The sequence below is a fragment of the Plecotus auritus genome (genome assembly GCF_963455305.1).
Source record: "Plecotus auritus genome assembly, chromosome: 7".
Classification (NCBI taxonomy): domain Eukaryota; kingdom Metazoa; phylum Chordata; class Mammalia; order Chiroptera; family Vespertilionidae; genus Plecotus; species Plecotus auritus.
In genome coordinates this window covers 71,294,873-71,314,319 of record NC_137774.1, presented here as the reverse complement: position 1 = coordinate 71,314,319, position 19,447 = coordinate 71,294,873, and the positions used below count along the sequence as shown (strand labels likewise).

The 19,447-nt window shown below is 48.6% G+C and overlaps 1 protein-coding gene across 6 annotated transcripts in view; it reads right to left on the bottom strand.

Annotated features, from left to right (window-relative positions):
- TBC1D24 (TBC1 domain family member 24) overlaps positions 1-19,447 on the bottom strand; it is a 30,699-nt gene that overhangs the window by 7,501 nt on the left and 3,751 nt on the right. For 5 of the 6 annotated variants that reach the window (XM_080679496.1, XM_080679493.1, XM_080679495.1 and 2 more), the window contains exons 2-3: positions 3,094-3,203; positions 627-1,625 (exon numbers count right to left, since the gene is read on the bottom strand). In XM_080679496.1, coding sequence (XP_080535622.1) covers positions 627-1,591 — 965 coding nt within the window. In that variant the 5' untranslated portion in view covers positions 1,592-1,625; positions 3,094-3,203. Of the gene's footprint in view, positions 1-626; positions 1,626-3,093; positions 3,204-19,447 lie in introns of those variants that run through there. The other variant, XM_080679494.1, reaches the window with a different exon arrangement.

Sequence of the window (19,447 nt, the reverse complement as noted above, 5' to 3'; positions counted from 1 at the left end):
AGGAAGCAACAGACATGGAGAAGAAAAAGAAAAATAAAACAGACAAGGAGAAGTTAGTAGTAAGTACTGATGTCTAGGACATGACTGCCTTTGGCCTGGAAGAAAGGCCTTCACACCTACAGTCATGTCATCTGCCACTGAGACAGTATCAGGACACCATGGGCCCTTCCCATCCCTGCTCCCCAGGGGTCTGAGTTGAGGGCAGGGGGCATGTCCAGCAGCAAGTGAGCCCAGAGCTGGAGGGTAGAAGAGGGGCCACTGTGAAATGACCAGAGGCAAAAAAACAAACAAACAAACAAACAAAAAACCAGAGGCAGCCAGTCTGGCCTACTCTTTGGTCTTCTGACCACATGGTCAACACCCAGCTTTCATCTCCGCCATGGGCCTCAGGCCTGAGGACAGTAACCTGTGCCTTTCATTCCCACAGCTGCCTCAGCAGCCCGTGGATGTAACCAGGAAAGTCCTCTCTCTTTTCCTGTCATTTCCTATCCATGTACAGATGGCCGGCTGGCAGTAGGCAGACCAAGAGGCTGGCAGGACAAGCTCATGGCTAAGTCCCCAGGATGTATTCCACCAAAGCCCCACCCTAAGTGGGCCCCTAGCAGCCTGCCCAGAAGGCAGCCTACCTCTTCTGCTTGACGGTGATACCCTTCTGCTTCAGAGCTTTCTCATTGGCCATCTGCAGAAGTTGAATCTCCTTCCGAGAGAAGAGGCGGATGGCGAATGCTTTCTCCAGGAGCTTCTCAGGAGACACGGTCTTGGCGATGTCCTTGACGAAAGTGCGGATGTCCTGCTTCACATTATCCGACTCAAGTGGCTGTCCAGCTCTCACCTTGTGAAAGAATTTGAGGATTGCCAATGCAACGCGGTACAACACCTTGTAACCTTCCACCAGAAAGACATCAAAGACACGAGCGAAGTAGCTGAGGGGAAGCTCCCCAAATAACCAGCGCTGCCAGTCTGCATAGACCTGCAAGACGTCCTCTGACACGGCCACCATCAGCTTGTGGGCTGCCTGACAGTACTTGTTCACCAGGTCCCCAAATGTCATGCAGGAAGACTCAAAGGCCAGAAAGCTCTGATCGATCAGCTTCTTGCTGGGGTCATTGCAAGCCAAGATGCGGCAAGCCTTCTCGAAGCACTCAGCTTCATCAATGCTGTAGTGCAGCAGCAGGGCTACAACCGCAGGCAGAGCGGGGCAGAAGGAGATGTCAGGGAACTGGTTGGCAATGCACAGCAGAATCTTCCGAACAGCACCCTCACCCCGTGTGTTCAGGCAGTAGCTGGGCACTTGCGTGTTGTCCACAAACTCAGGCAAGGGGAGGGTGCTGCTGCTGTGCTTGCCCACGATCTTGCCCACAATGTCACTGTACACACTGGCATCGGGCGTGACTGTGCGGCAGGGGATATCCCGGATCAGGCGCTGGTACACCTTTCCCCGCAGAGCGTGGCTGTGGGCCCAGTAACCCTGGCGGGCCAGCTGCTTCAGTTCTTGCAGCTCAGTGCAGCTCAGTTCCTTGGGTCCCAGGTCCTGGATGGCAGTGTCCATCTTGTCTCTGTCCACAAAGCAGTTGTACCCCTGGGAGTCCATAGTGCAGGCTGCACCTGGGGGGGAGGGCCCTGGGCTGCCAGGAAGGGGCAAAGAGCAGCTAAATCCTCCAGCCACCTCTGGAGGCTTTTCTGCTAACCTGTTTGCCACCCCATGCCTTGTAGGATTAAAAACCATGCGTAATACATGTGTATAAAGGTTCTCATTTTAGAGAATATGTTTTTGTTTGACTATATAAAGTATTACAAGGGCTCCATTTAAGATAGGTGGATATTCTGAGAATTCACTATGAACTCTGGAGTATAACGTCTTTTCATGGAGCTTATCAAGTTACTGTAATAGGTCACACAGATTATGAATATCAAGAGGCTAGAAACAAGTTCCTGGAAGGGCTTCAAAAGAGAGCCTGACAACAACTCTCAGTTAGGGGTCGCAGGCCTATCAGGCTCCCACACACCACCATCCTGTGGCCTGTGAGCCTTATGAAAGGGTCCACTGGTTAAGGGGACCTATTTAAGTCAAGATATGCTTTGTTTCAGTTCTCAAAGGTTTCAGGCCTTTAACCAGCTGTATATCATGAGGAAGGCACACCCTACTCTGCCCCACTGTCCCTGGGTTAGAATTCAGAGGACAGCTCTTAACCTTCTAAACATGCTAGCTAGGTTTTAGGCAGGTACTCCAGAGGAGAAATACTAGTGAGGAGTAGACATCAGGGCTGAGAAATAAATAAAGCTGTTACAGCTTCAAAATTAGACTTCTTGTCTGTTTGTTAATCCTCATCCAAGGAGATATATATATTTTTTAATATCACTATTTTTTATTTTCTATTGACTTCAGAGAGGAAGGGAGAGGGAGAGAGAGAGAGAAATATCAATGATGAGAGAGAATCATTGATCAGCTGCCTCCTGCATGCCCCCTCTGGGGATTGAGCCCACAACCTGGGCATGTGCCCTTGACTAAAATCAAACCCGGGACCCTTCAGTCCGCAGGCTGACGCTCTATCCACTGAGCCAAACCAGCTAGGGCCCGAGGATATTTTTTCCATTGATTTTTAGAGAGTGGAAGGGACATTTTTTCCATTGATTTTTAGAGAGGGGAAGGGAAGTGGGAGGGGTGGGGGGTGGGGGAGAAAAGCATCTATGTGAGAAAGACACATTGATTGGTTGCCTCCCGACTGGGGCTGGGGATCAAACCTGCAACTCAGGTACATGGCCTTGACTGGGAATTGAACCCGAGACCCGTCAGTGTGTGAGCCAATGCTCCAACTGAGTCACACTGGCCAAGGCAAAATTAGACATTTTTATATCCAAATGAACCAGAAGTATGGGGGATTTGACCCTGTCTCTCCATTTGAGGCAACTATTGAAATTCAGGCAGACATTTAAAAATGGGTGAAATATGCTATGTGAGACTCTGGCTGATAGGTCACTGCGGGTGAACAGCAAGACAGAAGTCTATGTTGAGGATACCACAATTTAACAGTTTTTGCTAAAGGCTACTGTCCTTGGCCTTTACAATAGTCTGCCCATGTACCTCAGACTAACCTTTCTGCCTGTGATGGTGGAAGTGTCTGGAGATGTCACAAGGGTTTGCTTCAGTGAGTTTTGGTAAATGACCAGATCATTCCAGTTTCTCTTGAATCTAGAACATTCATCTGAAAATACAGAAAGCAAAAAAATATCTTAAGAACATTGAGTGGAAAGTAAAGAATTATAGTGTAAGACCTGTATTGTGAGAAGATATCTTAAGAAAGCACTTTGATACTTTTTTGTAGTAAAATATACATTAAAAAATTTACCATTTACAAGTGTATAGTTCAGTAGCATTAAGTACATTCACACTGCTGTTTGTGCAACATCACTACCATCCATCTCCAAAATTTTTTCATCTTCCCAAACTGAAACTCTGTGCCCATTAAACACTAACTCCTCGTTCCCCCTTCACCTGGCAACCACCATTGTAATCTCTGTCTCTAAGAATTTGACTCTTCTAAACACCTCATGTTAGTGGAATCATACAATATTTGTCCTTTGTGTCTGGCTTATTTCACTGATCATAATGTCCTCAAGGTTCATCTATGTTTATAGCATGCATCATGTAGAGGGGCCCCTGGGAAGGCACATGGGCATTTCTTTAATTATTGTCAGCTGAACCCAAGGCGACAGGCAAAGCCACGTCTTGGATACACATTTACCAAAAAGGCAGATGTGTTATCAGCACTGACTCTTACCTTTGCCCAGATGTCGGGTAGTGGGTTTTTGATGTGTAAATCCAGTCAAGCACCAGGAATGCTCGGGCCTACTCAAGAATGCAAATAATCTCTTTTGTCTTGACTTTTGGTGAAATTTCCTGGTATGTGGGGGTATAAAATAAACTCACTGGATTGGCTCTGGGTCATTGTCTCTCCAGCAGAAGAGGGCAGTGGTCCCACCCGGTTCCCAGCTCTTTCCTTCTATTTTGTGTCTTGCCTCTTTCTTTCTTTTATTTATCAATCCCCAGCCGCCCCTACTCAGGAACTGGACCCGCTCTCTAGCCGCGCTGGACGTGGAAAGAGAGAAATACCTACAGCATCAAAAATTTTTTCAATATATTTTTATTGATTTCAGAGAGGAAGGGAGAGGGAGAGAGAGATAGAAACATCAATGGTGAGAGAGAATCATTGATTGGCTGCCTCCTGCACAACCCCTACTGGGGATGGAGCCCGCAACCCAGGCATGTACCCTTGACCAGAATCAAACCCGGGACCCTTCAGTCTACAGGCTCTATTCACTAGGGCAACACTTTATTTTATTTTATTTTTTTATATATTTTATTGATATTTCACAGAGAGGAAGGGAGAGGGACAGAGAGCTAGAAACATCGATGAGAGAGAAACATCGATCAGCCGCCTCCTGCACACCTCCCACTGAGGATGCGCCCGCAACCAAGGCACATGCCCTTGACCGGAACCGAACCCGGGACCCCTCAGTCCGCAGGCCGATGCCCTATCCACTGAGCCAAACCGGTTTCGGCAACACTTTATTTTTTAAAGCAGTTTTAGGGTCACAGCAAAATTGAGAGGAAGATACAGAGACTTCCCATATACCCCATCCCCCACACATGTATAGCTTCCTCCTCCCCCACCATGGCCAGGCCCATTTGGCTCAGTGAATGGAACGTTAGCCCATGGACTGAAGGGCCCCGGGTTTGATTCTGGTCAAGGGCATGTACTTTGGTTGCAGGCTCGATCCCCGGCCCTGGTCAGTGTGTTCGGGAGGCAACCAATCTATGTGTCTCTCTCACATCAATGTTTCTCTGTCTCCTTCTCTCCCCCTCCCTTCCATTCTAAAAATTAATGAAAAACTATACTCAGGTCAGGATTAACAACAACAAAAAAATCCCCCACCATGAGTAGTACATTTGTTATAATTGATGAACCTACATTGACACATCATAATCACCCAAATCTACAGATTAATGAAGGCTCACTCCTGGTGTTATATTTTTAAAATATATTTTATTGATTTTTTTACAGAGAGGAAGGGAGAGGGATAGAGAGTTAGAAACATCGATGAGAGAGAAACATCGATCAGTTGTCTCCTGCACACCCCCTACTGGGGTTGTGCCCACAACCAAGGTACATGCCCTTGACTGTAACTGAACCTGGGACCCTTCAGTCTGCAGGCCGACGCTCTATCCACTGAGCCAAACCAGTTAGGGCTCACTCCTGATGTTATACATTCTATATAGTTGGACACATGTAAAATGACATATATTCTCATTACTGTATCATATGGAGTATTTTCACTGCCCCCCAAATCCTCTGTGCTCTATCTGTTTATCCCTGTCCCTGCCCCCATTTATCAGATTTCATTTCTTTTTATGGCTAAATAACATTCCATTATATGAATAGAGCACAATTTGTTTATCCATTCACCTGCTGGTAGACATTTGGGTCGTTTTCACATTTTGGCAATATAAATAATGCTGTTGTGAACATGGGTATATAAATATCTGTTCAAGTCCCTGTTTCCAATTCCTTTGGATATACTGTATATCCATTGATACTGTGCTTTCCCACAGAAAACATTAATTAAAATAAGTTTTTCTGACAACATCCATTTAATATATCCCACAGGAAAAGCTTCACCCACAGTAGAATCAGGCCTGCTGCCAGTGCTGGGACCTTCTTCCTCAGAAGAAAAAAAAACACACAATTTGGGGTTGATTTGTTTGCTCTGTTCTGGGAGAAAAGGCAGTGAATATTTCCTTCTTCCCCAGATTCTGAAGACCAAGCCAACAGGCCCACTCACACACCCACGACCATGCCCAGGCTGCACTCCACAATCTTCCATGTGCAAATTACCTATAGCTTTTAAATCCTTCATTCTAGGCTTTGAGCCCACTAACCTCTGGAGGGACCCCAGGCCCATCCTGTTTGTGTGAAAAGAACCAGCTCCTTATCTGGGCAATAAACATGTTTATAAACAGAACAAGAGCAGGGCAGGACAGCACCAACCCTCACTCAACTGGCCTCAGATTCAGGTTGAATATTAAACTGGAAACTCCAAAAGTGATTATCGCACCTTGCAAAGTTCCTTCAGACAGGACCCACAGTTTTGTTTGTTGCAGCAAGTTGCCCAGAGACACACTGGATTCAGAGGGACTCTGAGGAAAGACCACATGCAGGAGACCCTGAAGGAGCTTCCAGGACCCCCGTAGGCCTCCTCCCCAAGCCTCCATCCAGAAAGAGAACATGCCATGCTGTTTCTGAGGCCGGACAAACAGGCTTGCAGTGACCTTCTTAGGCATCTATAAAACCAGGTCCAGGATGGTTTCCTTAGGTTCCTTTTTACACAAATGCATAATCACAAAAAAGTCAAAGAGTACACAATTACAGAGTAAAAATGTAAAATCCTGTTTATGTTTTCCCTTCATTCTTACTCCCTCTTCCACCTAAGGTAATCAACCATTGCTCACGTATTATATCCTACAAAGCCTTTTCTTATATTTACACACACATTCACAGCTGGTTTAGATTTTCAAGGCTGGCTACTGAGACGGGGAACTCAGGAGGCGGGAAACAGATAAAAAACAAAACCGCCAAAACCGGTTTGGCTCAGTGGATAGAGCGTCGGCCTGCAGACTGAAAGGTCCCAGGTTCGATTCCGGTCAAGGGCACGTAACTTGGTTGCGGGCACATCCCCAGTAGGAGGTGTGCAGGAGGCAGCTGATCGATGTTTCTCTCTCATCGATGTTTCTAACTCTCTATCCCTCTTCCTTCCTCTCTGTAAAAAATCAATAAAATATATTAAAAAAAAAACACAAAAAAACAAAAAAAACCATTCCGTTAGATACTCACACTCTGGAGCTTATGTAAGTTTTAGGGTTGAAGTGATGCTCTCTCCCTGTTATTCCACCTGCAGCATGCAGCCATCATACAACACTGTCTACACCATCTGCTCCCCAACACGAAACATGGCTTCACCTGTTCTCCATAGTCCCCCAGCTCCTGACAAAGGTCAAGGGAGAGAAGGGAGGCAGGAGCAAAAGTGGGAAATGATCCAGTTTCAAGTCAGACAAGCCTGGCTTCAAAGTCCAGCTCTGCCATTTGTTTGCCTGAACCTCAAACAAGCCATGGCTCTTTCCTGAAAGGCAGGTGCCTGTCTGTAAAACAGAGCTGACAAACATAATCTGCCTCACCATCATTAGTCCCCATGCAACACCTAAGGGCTCAGCTCTTACTTGGGGCTCACTGGCTGGGGTGTGGGTGACATCCCACTCTCTCTTATTTCCACTCACCCCTGCCCAGGCAGTGCAGGGTAGGCAGCCAGCAGGGCCCTGCCAGCAGGTGCACTTTCCCTCGGACTCAGAGCAGGAGGAAGGGAGCGAATGGTTTCTCACCATGAACACTGCACTCACCTAAAGGCTACCCCCCAAAGTTCACTGCACAGGAATGGGGGGGGGGAGGGCTAGTTCTCTGAAGTGGGAGGCGGCTGGCCCCAGCTGCCTGGAATGTAGGGAAGTACCGCTGACCCTTGAAAAGCACAGGTTCGAACTGCACAGGTCCACTTATACAAGGATTTTTTTTTTCAGTATTGTAAATGTATTTTCTTTGTTTTTTTCTTTCTTTAAATAAATTGCAGGAAGATCCCAAATTTTTTTTGTTGTTGTTGTTAATACTCTCCTGAGAATATTTTTCTTTTTTTTTTCTTTTTTTTAAAAAATATATTTTATTGATATTTCACAGAGAGGAAGGGAGAGGGATAGAGAGCTAGAAACATCGATGAGAGAGAAACATCGATCAGCCGCCTCCTGCACACCTCCCACTGAGGATGTGCCCGCAACCAAGGTACATGCCCTTGACCGGAATCGAACCCGGGACCTTTCAGTCCGCAGGCCGACGCTCTATCCACTGAGCCAAACCGGTTTCGGCCCAAATTTTTTTTTTTTAAATCAATATATTTTTATTGATTTCAGAATGGAAGGGAGAGGGAGAGGTAGAAACATCAATGATGAGAGAGATCTATCGAATCAGCTGCTCCCTAATGGGGACCGAGCCCACAACCCAGGCATGTGCCCTTGACCAGAATCAAACCTGGGACCAACCCTTCACTCCGCCAGCCAACACTCTATCCACTGAGCCAAACCAGCTAAAGCTAAATGTATTTTCTTAATACTATTTTCTTTTCTCTAGCTTACTTAATTGTAAGAATACAGTATAAAAATATATATAACATAGTCAATCAACTATGTTATTGGTAAGGCTTTTAGTCAACAGTAGGCTATTAGTAAAGTTTTTTGGGGAGTCAAAAGTTATATGCGAATTTTCAACTGCACCGTGGGTCCCCTGATCCTCTCTTCAAGAGGGCTCCTTAATCCTCATGTTGTTCAAAGGTCACCTGTATTTTGTGTCTTTTATCCTCAGCTTTAGGCCTGGCCTGCACTTCTGGGAAAAGAGGAAAAATTCAACTCATCCTGTTAGACTCAAAGAATTGCAGACAATGATCATTTCAGATAATGGGGACACCAACCACATAGCCTGTCTGCAGGGTGGTGGCTACTTTAGCTAGGGTCGTTAGGGCAAACCTCTCCCAATGTGAGCTTAAGTGATGAGAAGGAAGCAGCCAGAAGAGCTGAGAAAAAGTCACTCTGGACAATGAGAAGAGCAAGTGCAAAGGCCCTGAGGCAGGAACAAGCCTAGTGTGCTCTGGGGAAAATAAGGGCACCGTATGGCAGAGCACAGTGAGCAAGAACGTGAGCAGCAGAGATACCCACAGCATAGATCATGCACAGGGAGAGATTTGAATTTTATTATAAGCACAGAGGGACTCAGAGTGGGAAGCAGCGAAGGGATGTGATTCAATGGATATGTTTAAAAGCCAATTGTCAGGCACGGACAACAGGGGGGTGGGGGCATGCGTGGGGAGGGGTTTGGGATGGGAATGGGGGGATGAGGACAAATATGTGATACCTTAATCAATAAAGAAATTAATTTTTTTAAAAAAGCCAATTGTCAGGATTGACTGAGACTGTTTATAGAAAGCACTCAGCCTAGCCTGACATGCCAGGGCAGCTCAGATGTCCCAAGGGCATCTCAGTTAGTGCTCCTTGGGGTCCCCTGACCTGGCACTGGCTCTGAGGTATCTGGTGAGTGACAGGGGTTTGGTGGGTCAATGCTTGATCAGACCTGCAGAGGGGCCGGAGTACCCCCTCCCACGAGAGAGGTGCAGCCACTGGAGGCCCCCACTGAGGTTCTCCCACAGACCCACACAAGTCTCTCACTGTGGCTACTCTGACAGACCTTCTTCCCCTTCTGTGCTGTGCTGCTGCTTCCCACCCAGAAAGCCCCTTCCAGTGAACCCTCACATCCCTTTCCCTCATAATTACTGTGTGTTTTGAGAATTCAAGCTACCTGATGGAAAGCAAACATTTCTTAAAAAGAAAAAACAAAAACATACATGGAAATGAAATGAGTGACCTCTATTTCCCAAAAATATTATATTGCTATGTTGGTGACACCTCTGTCCAACTCCCCATCCTGTCATGATGACCAATGGTCCCTCTGTCCAAAGTACACTGTCCTGGGTCTGCCAAGGGCAAGTTCACATCAGACTCTGATGAGACCCAATGTATTAGGGGCTCCCTTCAGTGACTGCAGCCCCAACAGAGAACTCCCAACCTGTGCCCACAGAAGGAGTTAAGTGGCCATCTGGGGTGGGAGGAGCCAAGCCGCCCTGAACCTACTTGCTATGCATGCAGCCCTCCAAGATTTCTGATCAGGATGGGGCGGGAGGAAAAGTAGATACAGAAGGAAGGGCAAGACCTTATTGTGGACAGTGGGGTGGGAGACATCAGGACCAAGCAGTTGGGGTTTATCAGGACCTCTCCCACCCTATCTTCAGGGACTGCCAAACACAATTCCCACAGCTACTGGTTGTCAGGCGATTTAGCTTTGCATTTCTATCTCTAATTCTAAGGACAACCCCATGGCATGGGGATTTGCTTCACTTTATAGAGGAGGAAACTGGGATATAGAAAGGTACCTGTGGGGTCCCCAAACAGAGGGAACTATCCCTGATCTGTCAGTCTCCAGAACACTCACAGTAAACCCACAGTGCCTAAGACACCTCTCCCACATAGGACAGCCAGTCCCATCCATGCTCCCTCTTCAGCAAGCTCAGGGCTGGCTTCTCAATACCACCAGCTGTCCAGGTCTGATGAGTCATAAGACCTCTGTGTTTATCACCTCTTAAGTGGGGAACATGATTTTCCCAAACAATTGGATTTGAAAACAAATTTACTTTCATGTGACAGAGACCCTCACATTAAGCCTGGGCGATTCCATCTTAACCACCAACCAACATGGGCACTACACCTTCCATTCACACCACCTTTCCTGGGGGGCCCAGTACCCCATCATGACCCCCCTTGTCCCAAATTTTTATTGATTTGACAAACATATTGAGTTGCCTTTTCTTTTTTTTTTTTTTTAATATATTTTATTGATTTTTTACAGAGAGGAAGGGAGAGGAATAGAGAGTTAGAAACATCGATGAGAGAGAAACATCGATCAGCTGCCTCCTGCACACCCCCTACTGGGGACATGCCCGCAACCAAGGTACATGCCCTTGACCGGAATCGAACCTGGGACCTTTCAGTCTGCAGGCCGACGCTCTATCCACTGAGCCAAACCGGTTTCGGCTTTGAGTTGCCTTTTCTATGCCGGGTCCTGGGCAGGACACTGGGTACAAGAGAGTAAAAGATGGCTCTCCAGGAGAGTAATGATCACAGCCCAAGCAGGAAGTGCTGTGAGGCCAGGAAGTTCCCTGGAAGACCACCAAAGCAGGACACTGACTCCACGTGAGCACTGCAGAAGGAGCAATGATATCCCAAGCGTACCATAAAGATGGGTATTATACCATCCAATGCGAAGGTAGAGAATGGGTGCATGAGAGAGGGCACAGCAAGTTGGGGAGCCAAAGACAGGCGGTGGCTGGAGATGGGATAAGAGGGTAGCTGGTGGTCTTTTGTGCCAGTTGCACTAGAAGACTGGATGTCATCCTCCACATTAAGGAGCTGGAGGAGAGTCTAAGCAACAGGTGACATGCATTTTAGAAAAATCCCCCTGGTGGTTCAGGAGGAAGGAGGGCAGAGTCCAGAAGAGGAGGCATGAGGAAGGCTGAATCAAGCCTGGCCAGGGAAAATGGAGAAGATGGGATGGACCCAAGAGACTGCACAGGGTTTGGATTCTACTAGAGGTGACCAATGGTGGGGGGCAGCACCCAAGCACTGAACAGAGAATTTTGGCCTAGGGGTAGGGTTTTGTTGGGGCAAAGGTAGCACTCCATTTTGAAGTTGCAAGTACCTCTCAAGCAAATGCCAGAGCAGCTTAGTTTGGAGGCAGAACCCTGGGCTTCTGTGCCAAGGTCCTGCCCAGACACCCAGCCCTCAGCCCAGAGGCCCACACTGGCTCCTGAACTTCTCACCCAGTTGACCTCAAAGACAGCCCCCCCCCACACACACACACCAGGACTCTTCCAAAGTGCCAAATGTGGTGCCACTGGGCAAGAGGCACCCTTGTGCAGAGTGAGGTTGGCACTCCCAGGACTCCTACACACTCCTACTGCCCCCTACCCAGCCCAGGCCTAATCACCACCCCACCTTGGGTGCCAGAACAGCTCACAGTTGAATGACCAAGGGCTCGGCCTGTTTGGGCCTTAGTCACTGTACCACAGGACAGGGTGGACGCTCTGTGGGTGTCAGCTGCTGTGTCTCAGTTCTTCCTATCCAAGTCTGAGCAATCTTATATCCGTTTCCCAGGAGTGGAACCAGAAAACAAAGAACTAAGAGGAAGGAGGCTGCAGCTCCAGCCTGACAGATGACTGACTGGGCAAGGACAGAAAGGAGGGGCAATAAGGTGCTCTGTTCTGGCCTGAAGAGTTCCATGTGAAAAATGCACACTCCTCTCAGTTTCCCCAGAGCAGAATTCGGAATTCAGAACATTTGTTCTCTAGGTAGTCTCTCTCTCTCTCTCTCTCTCTCTCTCTCTCTCTCTCTCTATATATATATATATATATATACACACACTGCGCACGAATCCATGCGCCAGTAGCTTGCCAGTAGCTCGCTGCCGCCCTCCAGTAGCTCTCTGCCCGCTGCCCCGCCCTCCTGTAGCTCCCCCCCACCCCGCACCCCCCTCATAGCTTGCTGCCCTGCCCCCTCCTGTAGCTCTCCACCGCCAGCTTGTAGCTCACTGCCCCACCCTCCTGCTGATCCATGATCCGGTTGTTACACCGTCGGTTGTTACGCTTCACAGCGTAACGATCATTTGCATATTACATCTTTATTATATAGAATATATATATATATATATATATATATATATATATATATTATTTCAGAGAGGAAGAGAGAGATAGAAACATCAGTGATAAGAGAGAATCATCTATCGGCTGCCTCTTGCATGCCCCCCACTGGGGATCAAGCCCACAACCCGGGCATGTACCCTGACCGGGAATCGAACTGTGACCTCTTGGTTCATAGGTCGATGCTCAACCACTGAGCCATGCTGGTCAGAGGGTAGTTCCTCTATCTTAGAGACCATCAATCCCCAGTGAGGTGGAGCTTGTAGAGGCAGAGCAAGCCAGGACAGAGCAGAATGACTGAGTCCCTCGACACCAACTTGGCATCAGGGGACAGGTATGCAAAGGTGACAGCACCTCACTCCAGCCCTCAGGTGTGCAAGGTCTGAGGATAGGAAAGACACAGCAATTACAGGGCATGTTCACTGCCTGATAAGGAGATGCTCAGAGTGCCAGTGATGGGGCAGGTAGGGAATGTGGCAGCAAGACAGGGAAGGGAAAACAACCTGTGTGTAGGAGGGGAATGCACATCTGGATGGCTGAGTGTAACTTAGCTTGCAGGGCATTACAGTAGGGGGGCAGGGACCAGGGGACAGCTGGAAAGGTTTCTGTGCAGGAGAAGGTGGAGGGAGATAAGGAGTCAGGAAATATTCCTGAAGCCATCCACCTTGGACAACCAGAGGGGTGGGGACAGGCCTGGAGCAAAATACACTCCAGGTGATGTGGACCCTCTCCTATTATGTTATGCAGGAACCTTCCTCTCAAGCCTGAGTCAAGTTTGATTTCCTCACAAGAGGCCCAGGTCTCCCACCCAGTCATGGGGAGAGGCCAGGGAAATGCCTAATCCCAACCCAGGAATCTGCTGTAGCCCCCAGAGACACAGCTTCAGAACTTTATCTAGAACCCCAGGTGGGGGACACTCATCTCCCCACCTTAGGCCCCAGCTGTAGGATAACTCCCAATTCTATGGATGGCTGCTGGTGACATTGTCACTGACTGAGGTGACCACTGTCACTGATCCTCCACATTCCCTTGCCTTGGTGCCCTCTTTTTACCTACCTCACTCCCACCTCCCATCTTTCTCTGGAACTTGTCTGTGGGAAACAACCCATTATCTCATCCACTCCCAGAATGCACCCTTCCTCCTCCTGCTCAGACAGCAGCCAGCTCTCCCCAGTCCCTGCCCCCTCTCTCCAGGACCTCCCCAGGACCCTGCTGGACCCTCCCCTAATATTCCCCAGGACTCTGCCCCTCTCCAGAATGTCCCCAGGACCCAGTCTCCTCTCATTCCAGCTCATGGCTGCCATTCCTTGGCTGCCATCACAGGGCTTGAGGGTTGAGTAGGCAGCCCTGGTGTGAAGCTCCTCACCTTCAGAAGCCTTTATATTGCTAGCATTTTATCCACAACCTGGTCAGCCCCAGAAACTGCTCCACTCAGAGGTAGCATATCACAATCCCACTCTCTTCTAATCTTTTCCTAGAGCTCTTCATTGCCCTCTTCCCACCTGCGTGACTCCATCTCCCTCACCTACCAGCCCCCTGTGGCTTTATGTCTTTGCCTGCTCAGCCTACACCTGTTCCACCAAGCCCCTTCTGTGCTCCTGTCTCTGCTGTGGGCAAAACCCTCAGGAGAAGCCAGACTGATAGAGTGCTTCTCCATGCTCGAACACCAACTGTAGAGGGAAACATCACACTGCCCTGGTCATGACCTGACAGCCCTTCTTGGCATGCCTCAGAGACACCCTCTCCTATTCCCCCCACTAACTTACAGCTTCATATCCACCCGCAACCCTCACCCTCCCTCTCTCCTGAGAATGGGGTGCTAGGCAGGAGCTTCTTCTCCTCTCTGACCCTGTTCTTTTTTTTTTTTTAATATTTCTTTATTGATTTCAGAGAGGAAGGGAGAGGGATAGAGAGATAGAAACAACAATGATGAGAGAGAATCATTGATTGGCTGCCCCCTGCACTCCCCCCACTGGGGATCGAGCCCACAACCCGGGCATGCGCCCTTGGCCAGAATCGAACCCGGGACCCTTCAGTCTGCAGGCCGACACTCTATCCACTGAGCCAAACCAGCTAGGGCTCTGACCCTGTTCTTGATCTGAACCCCCCACCTTTGGTCCTGGATCTCACCTCCTGGGGACCCCAACTCTCCTGCATCTTTTTTTTAATTTAATATATTTTATTGATATTTTACAGAGAGGAAGGGAGAGGGATAGAGAGCTAGAAACATCGATGAGAGAGAAACATCGATCAGCCGCCTCCTGCACACCTCCCACTGGGGATGTGCCCGCAACCAAGGTACATGCCCTTGACCGGAATCGAACCTGGGACCCTTCAGTCCGCAGGCCGACACTCCATCCACTGAGCCAAACCGGTTTTGGCGTCTCCTGCATCTTTAATGCTCCCTCTTTGCTGCTATAGAGACCCCAAAACAGCCACTCACAGAACCTGACACTCCACTCCAGCTGTGCCTCTCCTCTTTTACTTCCCCGTCAAACTTCTGGTGAGAGAAGGCTACATCTGTCTTCCACCCTTTTCCCACCCCTCCCACCTTCACTGCCTAGCTGCCAGATCGTTTAACAGACACCGTTGGTCCCTTATCTTCCGGAAGCACACACAGCTGACCCCAGTGCTCTCAGGGCTCCACTCCCTGGGCCTCCTGAAACCCTTCCCTCATGTCTGTCTCTTCACCTCTCTGGCTGTAGCTGTTTCTGTTCCTCTGCCTGCCTCTTAAATGTCTCTTTTACAGGAGTCCTTCCTTTCCTCAACCTAGAATCCTCTTGTGAACTCAAGTCCTGTACTTCCAATTGCTTTCCTGATTATCTCCCATTCTTCACACACCCTACATGACTTCAAAATGTCCAGCTCTGGCCCTAGCCGGCTTGGCTCAGTGGATAGAGCGTCAGTCTGCGGACCGAAGGGTCCCAGGTTCGATTCCGGCCAAGGGCACATGCCTGGGTTGCGGGCTCCATCCCCAGTGGGGGGCGTGCAGGAGGCAGCCAATCAATGATTCTTTCATCATTGATGTTTCTATCTCTCTCTCCTTCTCCCTTCCTCTCTGAAATCAATAAAGAAATATATATTTTTTTAAAAAAATGTTCAGCTCTGACTCCCAATGTGCTCTGCCCCACTCTCTACCTGAAATCACGTTCTGGTTCCCTAACCATCCCTTCAGGATCTGGCCCTACCTGCCCTCCAACAGCAGGTTCAGGAGCTTTGCCACTGCAACTGCACCAACTGCAGCCCCCGGGACACATGAACAGGGCATGTCCACAGCCGGGAAGAAAGACAGGACACACCTGTTCTCCTTTAGGTCCAATCTACTTCAAGCCTCAGCCCAAATGCCCCCTCCTTCACCAGCCCTTCCCAACTTCCCAAGCAGGGCTGAGGGGACCCTGGCTGCACCCTCCCCCTCCTTATCCAAATCTGTTTTAACTCTTGGCACCCCATTGTGATGACCTGCTTATGAGTCCAGCTCTTCTACTATCCTGTGATTTTTGAGCCAGGTGTTTCACACTATATCTAGTGTACCCAGGAAAGAGGAAACAAGAGAAGGAAACAAATGGAGACTCAGAAAAATCCCAAACCACTTGGGCCCAAGAGAAAAATTTAATTCTAAACAACAACAACTGGGAACATTCACCAACTTGTTTAGGCATGTGACCCTCCGAGCAGGCATCTTCACATGATGGGAAGGCAGGACATGCTCTGCCTCAGCCCTGAAACAGAGCACAAGAATTTCTCAAATATTAATGGCAACTGGCATTCCACAGTGACTATCAGGCAGCCAGTTACCGGGGAACTTGATAGTGGGCCCTTTGCTAGTAGCACACAATGGAGGGCACGTGCCAGCTACAAAGGGTGTAACCATTAACCATTAGGTATTAGTCACAGCACCGCAGGCCAGTTGGCTGGCCCATGTGCCTGCCACCTGTCAGAAGTTCAAATGCAGGTCTTACCCGTGGCACTTGTGCCTATGATGTGGGGCACCAAGCAGGAAAGAGTCCCAACCTCATTAGCCACTCAAAATAGTTCCTTGCATCCCTTTCTCAAGCAGAAAACCTCTTTCCCAGCCTGCTCTGGCTCACCTACAGGCAGGGGCTGGGGTTGGAATGGGGCTCTGCTAATTTAGGATCTTTGTCTTCTGAGCTCAAAGGTCCTCCCACAAACATGTCTAGGAAAACACCCCCCAGGCACAAGATAAATCAGCTAGCTGCACAGAATGATAATCAGAGAAAGAGAACTCGGCTGTCAGCAGCATTAGAATTTTGACTGGTTAAAATTCCAAGCAGTGTGCCTTCGACAGGTGTGCCTCAGAAGGCCGGGCACATAGCAGGTTCTCTGCAAGTATTTTTAGATCTGACAATAAAGTCAGGCAGGAGGGAATCTTGCAGGTTTAATCATTTTAATAGGCACTCAAGACACTTCCTGAATGCCAGCGTACTGAGCACTGGAATACAAAGATGCAAGGCCCAGTTCCAGCTCTCAATGAGCTTGTGGCTGTGGGGACATGGGTGTACTGGCCACGCCAACTCAGGTACAGGTGCTATGACAGGAAAGCACAGGGTGTCTGGGACCCCAGTCCATGAGGAAAGATAGGTTGGGAGCCAGTGATATCTCGGCTGAATCCTGAAAGATGAGGTGGCCTTTGTCCAGGAAGCAGCAGAAATAGCATGGGCATAGGACAGGGCCTCAGTTACTTGGGCTGGCAAGCCCTTCAGCTCTTTAAGGGAGCAGGCCGGTGACTGACATTTGTGGCTCAGATTAAGACAATTCTATAGTCTAGCCCATGGGTCCTCAAACTTTTTAAACAGGGGGCCAGTTCACTGTCCCTCAGACCATTGGAGGGCCGGACTATAGTTTAAAAAAAAAACTATGAACAAATTCCTATGCACACTGCGGGCCCGGGACGAGTCGGCTAAGCAGGACAGGCAGCGGCACCCGGCAGGCCGGATAAATGTCCTCGGCGGGCCGCATGTGGTCCGCGGGCCGTAGTTTGAGGACCCCTGGTCATGGACTCCAAGATGCCAAAGGACCTGAGACAGAGGCCTTTGGGGTTCACAGTGCTGTCGAGGAAGCCAAGTGCTCCTGTGTCCAAGGAGGTAGGGAAGGTTCAGCCCAGGAAGACAGGAAACATGCCAGAGGCAGGAGGAGTTAATGTATACTCCCAGATCCTTCTAAGGCCCACAGGTTTACCAAGATATGAAGGCTAGAACAACCCTTGCCAGAAAAGGAATTAGAGGAGAATCAGGGAACAAGGGCAAAATGATTCAAAGAAAGGCTGAAGGGACAGAGGTGAGGGGAGCTTTTGGTGGGAAGCAGGTAATGACTTACATTTAGAACACTATACAGGGAGGGGCTTTTCCTGGTAACAGAATCACCCATTAGTAAACAACCCTCAATGTATGTGGTATACCCATTAAAAGTGTAACAATTAGCAGACACACAGTTTCAGATTATGAGACACAGGCTAAGCCATGTGTAGTGTGTTCTCAATCACCTGTAAAAGAAGAGAGCATGCCTGAGTGGGATGGAAGGAGAAACCATGATTGCTGACATGTGACCCCTGACAGCATATCTTTGTGCAGTACCCAACCAGACCCGCAGACATAACTATACAGAACAGAAAGAGATCTTATCTCACATCTTCTAAGTGAGCAGGTACCAGAGACAAAAATAACTGCTACTGGCCTGTGCAATTATCCAGGGGCTGGGCCAGTCCTGTGGGCAGACAGGGGCTCCTTTAGAAGTATCAGCCTTTGCCCTAGCTGGTGTGGCTCAGTGGATTGAACACTGGCCTGTGGACTGAAGGGTCCCGGGTTTGATTCTGGTCAAGGGCACATGCCCGGGTTGTGGGCTCAATCCCCAGTACGGAGTATGCAGGAGGCAGCTGATGGATGATTCTTTTTCATCACTGATGTTTCTATCTCTCTCTCCCTCTCCCTTCCTCTCTGAAATCAATAAAAATAAAATTTTTTAAAAAGTGTGGCAACCTTTTAAAGAAAAGAAATGTCAGCCTTTCCTTGCCCTCTCTCCTTGCCCCTCAGTGTGGGAGAAAGACTAGGGAGGAGCCACCACACACTTGGCTTCTTTATCCTTAATAGAGTCATTCCAAAGTCTCACCTGCTGTTGATGCTGAGGTACCACACAGAAACTGAGGTCTTGAAAGGAGAGCGAGGGGACCCCAAAAATTCTGCAACCTTGGATCTATCTCTGGGTCTGAGAATACCTTTTTTTCAGAGATCGAATTGTGAGAATGCTCTGAGAGGGCCAATCCTCAGTCTGGAGGGAAAAGTGGTCCTTTGAGATGAGTGACAACCTGGAAATGTCCCAAAAGGCAAATAAACATGTGAGACAGGAAAGTCCCTGGAATTGATTGTGTGATTTTTGTACCTTGAGCATTTTACATCTTGCTATTTACTCTAACCAACAAATTAGGCCTTTGTCACAGAAATAAAAAGTCCACTATCCTGCCCCCACAATCCAAAAAGGCAAGGGGTTATTAATGAAAACTCTGTTAGCTTATCTACTCTGTGTTTTATAGACATAAAACATTAGGTGCCTCCAGGGTTCGGTCTTTTTTTTCTCACTCCATACACTCTCCTGCAAAGCCCACTCCACTATTCCCTGGCTTTATTGTTACACAGAAAGGAGTACCCAAAATGCTCTCAAGCCCAGTACACTCTCCTTGGCTCCAGACCAACATAGATCCACCTACTGCTGGGAAGCCTTACTGACCCTCAGCTCAACATCTCCAAACTGAAAGTTAGCACCTGCTCCCAAGTCTGCCCCCTTCCTACACACTGTGCGTGGCATGGACCCAGCTGCTAGTCACTCCATCTTGGACTGTTCCCTGAGTCTTCCTTTCTCCCTGGCCCTTTCCCCATCCCTTCAGCCACTTGCCTCATGGTTTTGCTCTCCCTTAAAAAAATTATAATTTATTTTTATTGTTCAGAGTATTACAGATGTCCCCCATTTCCCCTCCTTTGTCCCATTTCCTTGCTCTCCTTTCTGTATCCTCCACAGCCCTTCATTGGTACTGGGCCTTATG